At 37.0% G+C, this 8,869-nt stretch overlaps 1 protein-coding gene across 1 annotated transcript in view; it reads left to right on the forward strand.

The window, feature by feature from the left end:
- The window catches only part of WRN (Werner syndrome, RecQ helicase-like), a 181,766-nt gene that overhangs the window by 115,123 nt on the left and 57,774 nt on the right, over positions 1-8,869 (forward strand). Inside the window, exons 19-21 of the mRNA XM_006834526.1 lie at positions 2,338-2,519; positions 4,737-4,838; positions 5,124-5,216. Coding sequence (XP_006834589.1) covers positions 2,338-2,519; positions 4,737-4,838; positions 5,124-5,216 — 377 coding nt within the window. The remainder of the gene's footprint in view (positions 1-2,337; positions 2,520-4,736; positions 4,839-5,123; positions 5,217-8,869) is intronic.

The raw sequence follows: 8,869 nt of genomic DNA on the forward strand, positions 1-8,869 counted from the left end.
GAAAGTCGAGGCTTGAATTTTTTCTTCAGTTCCCCCAGCATGAGAAATGCTGACCGTGTTCTTCCTTTTTGGTTTTCTGATTCCAGATCTTTGCATATTTTATTATAGTATTTGGCTTTATCTTTTTGAGCTGATCTTTGAAATTTTCTGTTCAGCTCTTGGCCCTCCTCAATTCTTCCATTTGCTGTAGCATCTCTACACTGGAGAGCAAGTTTCAGAGTCTCTTCTGACATCCATTTTGACTTTTTCCTTCTTTCTTGTCTTGGCTAAAGAAAGCAAAAGGTCAAGAAAAAAAGAAAAGACCAAAATGTCAAGAGAGATTCTGAAACTTTCTTTTGGACAAAGAGTAGCTAAAGCTTAATTCACTAGACAGTGAATTAAGAAGACTAAAGAATTGATGCACTGGAATCATGGTTTTGGTATTACATATACCATGGATTTCCAGAAGAATGAACAAATATGTATTGGAATATTATAGCTAGAATCCGTAGAAGTGAGGTTGGTGAGACTTCATCTCAAGAACTTTGTACGTGTTCTTGGGAAGGATCAGTCTCTAGGGAAGGACATCCTGCTTGGCAAAGCATAGGGTCAGTAAAAAAGGAAGATACTCAATGAGATGGATTGGCACAGTGACTGTAATAATGTGTTGGAACACAGAAATAATTATGAGGATGGTACAGGACTGAGTAGTTTATCATTCCATTGTAAATAGGGTCACTATGAGTTGGAACAGATTCAATGGCACCTAACAACAACAATGTGAGTCAGTGGAATAATAGATCTTTTCACACGTTGAGATGAGCTTAACTTCAGCTCTGTAATATTCTGTTTAAAATGTTATCCTATTGAGACTTCTGTGTCATATTTGTCTGTAAAAAGAGTATGGAGTTGGTATAAGACCTCCTATGAAACGGAGGTCAGGCATGGTTCCAGCCTTCCATCTTTACCCCTCCTGACACCAGCCATTCCTCCCACGACACTCTGCTGGGTTCGAAAATTCACAAAGATCTCACTGAAAATACAATTATAGGATTTATTAGGGAAGTTAACATGTTGAAATTCAGGATCAGAAATTCTCTGGATACAGTTCTTCAGTCAAGACAGCCTCTTCTCAGGCTTGCCCACAGACATACTTCTCTCTGAACTTTGGGCTCTTAGCCAGGAGGTCCCTTGGCCTTTGCCTTGTTCTCACAGTGTTACAAAGCTCTTTTTGTACTGCTAATAAATGTCCAAAGAGCACTCCATTTTTCCATAATTGTCATCCCGTAAGCACTCAGCTCTAGCTCAGTAGGTCAGCAAATTTAGCTCCCCCAATTAAGTGCCTGGAAGTAACTCTCTGAAAGTAAGCCTCCTGCCTGAAGGCACTTAACTTGACCTGATTTTTGGGCTGGGAATCCTGCTGTACCTTGTGTTCTTGATGCTACCACTTCTGACACTGCCACTGCTTCTCAGGCACTCCTCTGGTGCCACAGTTGTCCTCAGTGCAGGAGGTTTAACACGCAGGGATCTATAATTGCACTCCACAACCAGTCCTCCTTTTTGATGGTGGTGAGATCTTTCCTTCTGTTGCTGCAATGGTTCATTTTTTACCCAGCAGTATAGCAAAAGTGACAAACCCCCCACATTAGAGTTCCAAGTTTTTGAAGTCACAATTACCTCATTTAACAATCACTCATAACTGAATCATATCCTATCAGCATCTCCCGATCACCTTCTCAAACCCAGACCCTTGAGAAAAAAGTTGTTTGGTAGTAGTTATAAAGAATATTGCTACAAGAGCCATATCAGATAACTCATTGCACCACATTCACCCAAGCCAATAGCTTATCTGTTATGTATGGTTTGTATTTACTGTTTATAAAGTATAATATATGTGGTCAACTGTAACACAGTCCTGTCGGAAAGTATTTATGCAAATTCTCTTCTAATCATGCTGTAAATTTCATCTCAAGATTAGTAGGATGTTCATGCATATTATGTTTTCTATCAGTTTTATCTTCTGAAAGATGCAGAAATAAATTCATGTTTCATTCCACCATCTTTAATGAGAAACGTCCATCTTCTAATAAATTTAGAAAATAATTAAGATACTGTGAAATCAGTTAAGGGCACTTGAAACTTTTTAATAATAACGTTTTATTTGATAAAAGAATTATTTTTAACTGCCTCTTTTGTGTCTCAAACTCATATGTGTTTTGAGAAATCACTTTATTTACTATTAGAAAAAGTGAGCAAAATATTCTTAATGAACCCAAGGTATTCTTGTCACAAGATATAAATGTAAGGTTTCCCTTCTACTTAGTATGCTTGTCAAACTTGATTGTTGTTCATTTTCAGTGTGTCGTTGCTACCATAGCCTTTGGAATGGGCATTAATAAAGCTGATATCCGCAGAGTCATTCATTATGGTGCTCCTAAAGAAATGGAATCATACTATCAAGAGATTGGTAGAGCTGGCCGCGATGGACTTCCAAGTTCTTGTCATTTACTTTGGGCTCCAGCAGACATTAAATTAAATAGGTAAAAGAAAAAAAAAGTATTTATTGGTTATGCCCTTATAGATTTCTTTCTGCCCATGTACCTTTTGAAATTATTTGAGGCAATGTTCAAAACGAAGAGTGAATTTGCAAAAATGCATTTAAGGCCAAAGCAAAACAGAAGATATCAATTTAATCTCTCATGGGCTGTAGCTGATTTCTATTTAATGGTATTGTTTTTATTATTTTTCCTATGTTTCATTGTTTTTATGTTAAGGACTATTGTACATTACATCATTATGTTGTTAAGTGCCGTTGAGTCAGTTCTGACTCATAGTGACTTTGTATAGGGTTTCCAGTGCTGATCCTGGCCTGCCACACCACACCAGTAGTCCTATATTTATAGTGTATAAAATATAAGTATATATTTTTGTATAAAGTTTGTTGTTAAGTGCTGTTGAGTTGGTTCCAATTCATAGCAACTCTGTATAGGATTTCCATGGAGCTTCTGGTAGATTTGAACCTCTGACTTTATGATTAACAGTCCAGTGCTTAACCTATAGCAATACACCAGAACTCTAGAGAATTGTGTAATTAAAATGTTGAATAGTAAAAATATTAGTAAATTTTTTTTTCTTTTAAAATACTTGAAATCCATTCAACCTGACTTATATTTATTCTTGAATACCTGTACATATCCGTGCTTGAGATTGTCATTATCTAATCCCTGATAGTCATGGAATTTCTTCAAAGAAACTAGATAAGAATAGGATTACAATGAGTTGTATAGCAGCTTTGATTTTTTTTTTTAAAAGTGGACATGTATTTAATTGAACAATTTTGAATAAATTGAATAAATATGGCAAAATATATCAATTATAATTGCTTAAAGGAGGAATTAATTCTGACCCTATACTGGTATCCCATAATGTACATGTTTCCAAATGGGACCATCAGTGTTCTCTTTATGAGTCTTTAGTGCATTAAAAAGAAACTGTTTTGGAGCGTAAAAAGTCTATTGAGGAGGTAATAGGAATGACGCCTCATAGTTGGATCATTAGTCTCTTATAGAATTCCTTACAGAAATGCTTTTTTTGAGTCTTCGTGTGGTGCTGTGGATTAATGCACTGCATTGCAAAGTCAGTTTGAACCACAAGGTTGATGGTTCAAGCTCCCCAAGAAACCCTATACAGGGTATGGGTTGACACCAACTCAGTGGCACTTAACAACAGAAATACTTTAAGTTTCTCATAATAAATAAACAAAGACACTTTTAAGGAGAAAAGTTAAAATCCATATAGAGTTGTAGCCTTACTAGAAGCCAAAAAACTTGTGGTATAAAAATCAAAAGTAAAAACTTTGGGATTTATAACAATTTTCAGATGCAAAGAATTGATAGTTGAATCTGCATAGAGTTTTTTCAAAAGATATTTTCAAAAAATTGCTTGTCTTTTTATGGGGGTCTGTGGTACAGTGAAATAATACCACCCTTGTAGCCATAGCTTTTATAATTCCCACCAAATAATTGAGGTGTTTGTAGCCCACCAATGGGATTAGATAAGGAGCTCTGATAGCATAGTGGTTACAAATCGGGCCACTAACCTCAAGATCAGCAGTTTGAAACTACCAGCTGTTCCATGGGAGAAACATGAAGCTTTACAGCCTCGGAAACCCTGTACAGGGTCGCTATGAGTCGGAACCAACTCCATGGCACATAACAACAACAACAACAACAATGGGATTAGATGGTTTGCTAGAATGGCAAATATAGTTCATGGCACCCTTATGAGGGTTAAGGATGATGTTGTGGTTGTTAGTAAGTGCTGTCAAGTTTGTTCCAACTTGTAACAACCCTAGATAGGGATCTCAAGGAGCGTGGATTTGAACCACTGATCTTATGGCTCAAACCAACATTACAGTTGCGTGCTTATCCTACAGTGCCACACCTGGACTCCATATAAGATGTGCAGAGCCCTAATGAGGGGAATAGACAGTTTTGGCATTCTGCTAAGCTTTAAGTGAACCATTCCAGAGGTGGAAAGGGGAACCACTAACACTACTAAGAAGGATATCGTATGCCCCCACTACAGCATTTTTACAGGATCACTGCCTGGGAAAAAGGCACAGTGGAATTTTCTAGGGTATTTGCAATGTTCTTTATCTTGCTGACAGTTGGGACATACAAATTAAACAAAATAAAATTTGAGTATCAAATTACTAATATATTTTTACATGTTGCTGTGATATTTTTAATTGACAGGCACATCCTTAGTGAGATAAAAAAAGAAAAATTTCGATTATACAAATTAAAAATGATGACAAAGATGGAAACATATCTTCACTCCAGCAGATGTAGACGACAGTATGTATTATTTATTTTATATCAGTAACAAGGATATATAGATGATAATCCTTTAGGAAAAAGCTTGGCTAAACAATTATGCCTATTTTGAAAAATTACTTTATTGATGTTATTATTCAATGTGTTGGCCTTTTAATGCAAGATTTTCTGAACATTAGTAAACTGAAGCCAAATAATGAGGTCCCAGGTGAATCAGTTAGTGATGATTTCACTTCAATATTTTCAGCAATGAATTTAACACACATTTTTGTTCTTTTATTTAATTTTCAATTTGCTCCTGGGTAGAATCATCTTGTCTCATTTTGAAGACAAAAAACTGCTTAAAGCCTCCTTAAGTATCATGAGAACTGAAAAATGCTGTGATAACTGCAGAGCAAGGTAAATGTTCTTATTACAGATGGATATTCTAAGCTCTTTGCTTCTCTTTCTTTTTAGATAATTTTCAAATTGAGTATTTGTTAAGTGAATAATTAAGTGAAAGACAATACAAACAATATTAGAATATTTTGCTTTTTTAATAAGACAATAAAAAGGAAGACTTAAATCCAAAAGCATTAGTTGTTGTTGTTGTTGTTGTTTAAGTGCCTTTGAGTCGGTTCTGACCCATGGCTACCTGTATAGGGTTTCCGAGGAGCTGCTGGTGACCTTGAATTTATGATATTGCAGTTCAAACTGACTTTGCAGTCCAGTGCATTAACCCATAAAGCCACACCAGGTCTCTAACATATTAGTAGTAGCATTTAAAAAATGTTTTAGAAACACCAATAAAAAGGCAGAGATTATTAGAAAGTATTTAAAAACATGGCCCAAGTATATGCTGTCTTCAATAAACCCACTACAAGTAGAAAAATATAGGTAGATTAAAAATAAAAGGATTATTCTATGAAAACATACGTTGTTGTTAGGTGCCATGGAGTCGGTACCGACTTATAGTGACCTTATGCATAAATGAAACACTGCCTTGTCCTAGGCCTGCCTCACAATTATTGCTACACCTGAGCTCATCACTGCTGCCACTGTGCTACTCCATCTCGTTGGGGTCTTTCTCTTTTTCTCTGACCCCTCACCATTTTACCAAACATGATATCCTTCTCCAAAAACTGGTCCCTCCTGACAATATGTCAGAAGTATGAGAGACCAAGTCTGGCCACCCTGGCTTCCAGGGAGCATTCTGCTGTACTTCTTCCAACACAGATTAGTTTGTTCTTTTGGCAGTCCATGGTACTGTTAATATTCTCCTCCAACATCATAACTCAAATATATCAATTCTTCTATGGTCTTCCTTATTCACTGTCAAACTTTCACATGCATAAGAGGTTACTGAAAATACCATGCCTTAGGTGAGGTGCACCTTAGTTCTCAAACTAACATCTTTGCTCTTCAACACTTTAACGAAGTCTCATGCAGATTTGCCTAATGCAATACATCATTTGATTTCTTGACTGCTGCTTCCATGAGTGTTAATGGTTGATCTGAGCAAAATGAAGTCTTTGACATCTTAAGTCTTTTCTCCATTTACATGGCTGTTATTTATTGGTCCAGTGGTGAGGATTTTTGTTTTCTTTACATTGAAATGCAACCCATACTGAAGGCTGTGGTCTTTGATCTTCATCAGTAAGTATTTTAAATCCTCTTCGTTTTCAGCAAGCAACATTATATCATCTGCATATAGCATGTTGTTAATGAGTCTTCCTTCTATTCTGATGCACACTAGTCAAAAGAAAACTAGAGTTGTTGTTTTAATATCAGATAATCTAGTCTTGAGAGTAAATAAAATTACTAGGGGTAAAGAAGGACATTGCATAATGATGTTGTTGTTAAATTCTGTCAAGTTGGTTTTAACTCATAAGGACCCTGTATAGGGTTTCTGAGGAGCTGGCTGCTGAGTTTGAACCGCTGACCTTGCAGTTCAAACCGACCCTGCAGTCCAGCACTTCTTCTACAGCATCACACTAGTACTCCATAATGATAACAGTTATTATTACATCAAGAAGATGTAGCAATCCTTATTTAATCTATATGCTGTACAAATAATCGGACAAGATAGACTATGTGAAGAATGCAGCATCAGGATTGGAGGTAGAAGCATTAACCTCTGATACGTAGATGACACTACCTTGCTTAGTGAAAGTGAAGAGAACTTGAGGCACTTACTGAAGAAGATCAAAGAATACAGCCTTCAGTTGATAAACCTCATCATAAAGAAGGCAGAAATCCTCTCAACTGGACCAAAATGATGATAAAATGGAGAAAAGAGTGACGTTGTCAAGGATCCAATTTTTATTGGATCTAGAATCAATGCTCATGGAAGTAGCAGCAAGAAAATCAATGACAAAGTGCTACTTTGGGGAAATCTGCTGCAAGAAGATAAAGTGTTAAAGAATTTTCAGTTACACCTGACCCAGGCCATAGAATTTTCAATTGCTTCATATGCATGTTAAAGTTGGACAGTGATGAATAAGAAAGACTGTAGAAGAATTGAACCATTTTAAATATGGTGTTGATGAAGAATGTTGAATATACCTTGGGCTGCCAGAAGAATGAGCAAATCTCCCTGGAAGAAATATAGCTCCTTAGTAGCAAGGATGGTGAGACTTTGTTACAAGTACTTTGGACATGTTATCTGGAGGGAGAAGGACATCATGCTTTGTAAGGTCAAAGCTCAGTCAATTAGAGGAAGATCCTCTTGGGATGGACTGGAACAGTGATGACAACAATGGGTTCAGACACAGTAACTAATGATTGTGAGGATGGTGCAGGACCAGTCAGTATTTCACTCTGTAGTACCTAAATTAGCTATGAGTTGGTACAGACTCAATAATGCCTAACACCAAGTACCTTTAAAAATACGTAAATATTTACATTCAGGTAGATTTGAAAATACCATTAGTATAAATGAGAATTTTTCAAATAGACAGAGAACAAAATATATAAAGTACAGACAGGACAGCTAGAAGAAACAAGTCCACTATCAGAGTGGTAAAGTTTGGTACTGTTTTTTAGTTATTGGTAGGTTAATAAACTGTGTAGACTTTGGTCATCAGAGTAACAAATTTGATTTACATTCAATGAATCATACACTTTGTGTCTAGATCCTTTTCTTGAATGAAACCCCAAAACATCCAAACCACTGCCATCAAATCAGTTCCAACTAATAGTGACCCTGTGTAGGGCTTCCCAGACTGTAAATCCTTACAGAGCAGCTAGTGGGTTTGAACTGCTGACCTTGTGGTTAGCAGTCCAGTGCTTGTCATACAGCACCTCCAGGGTTTTCTCGAACTAAAGTAAGGTTAAATAAGAACCGTGTGTACCTGGTCGGACTTAGCTACAAACTTTTAAAGACACAGAAACAGACCTTGTTCCTAAACTGGAGATTTATGCTTCTCAAATATACATGGAATATTTATAAAATTTGACTGTGCATTAGAGCCAGCATGCATAAAATACTGTCCACAGGCTAATACTGCCTGCATTTTGTTTTGTAAATAAAGTTTTCTTGGCACAGAGCCATGCTCTTTCATTTATATATTGCCTACTAACTCTGCCTTTGCAGAGTTGATTTGAGAAGTTGCTAGAGAGACCATAAAGCTTAAAGTATCTATGTCTGACCCTTCACAGAAAGTTACCTGGCCCCTGTACTTGTTGTTGTTGTTGTTGTCAGGTGCCATCGAGTCGGAACTGACTCAGCAATCCCATGCACTGCAGAACGAAGCAATGTCCGATCCTGGGCCAACCTGACTACCGCTGCCACACTTGAGTCCATCAATGCTGCCACCTGGCCGATCTATCTCGTTGGGGGTCTTCCTCTTTTTCTCTGACCCTACACTTACCAAGCATGATATCCTTCTCCAGTGACTGTTCCCTCCTGACAATATGTCCCAAGTATGAGAGACCAAGTTTAGCCATCTTGGCATCTAAAGAGCACTCTGGCTGCACTTCTTCAAAAAAAGATCTATTGGTTCTTTTGGCAGTCCATAGCACTTTTAGTATTCGCCTCCAACACTACAATTCAAAGGCATCAGTTCTTCTAC

The sequence above is a fragment of the Chrysochloris asiatica genome, unplaced genomic scaffold (assembly GCF_000296735.1).
Source record: "Chrysochloris asiatica unplaced genomic scaffold, ChrAsi1.0 scaffold00011, whole genome shotgun sequence".
Classification (NCBI taxonomy): Eukaryota; Metazoa; Chordata; class Mammalia; order Afrosoricida; family Chrysochloridae; genus Chrysochloris; species Chrysochloris asiatica.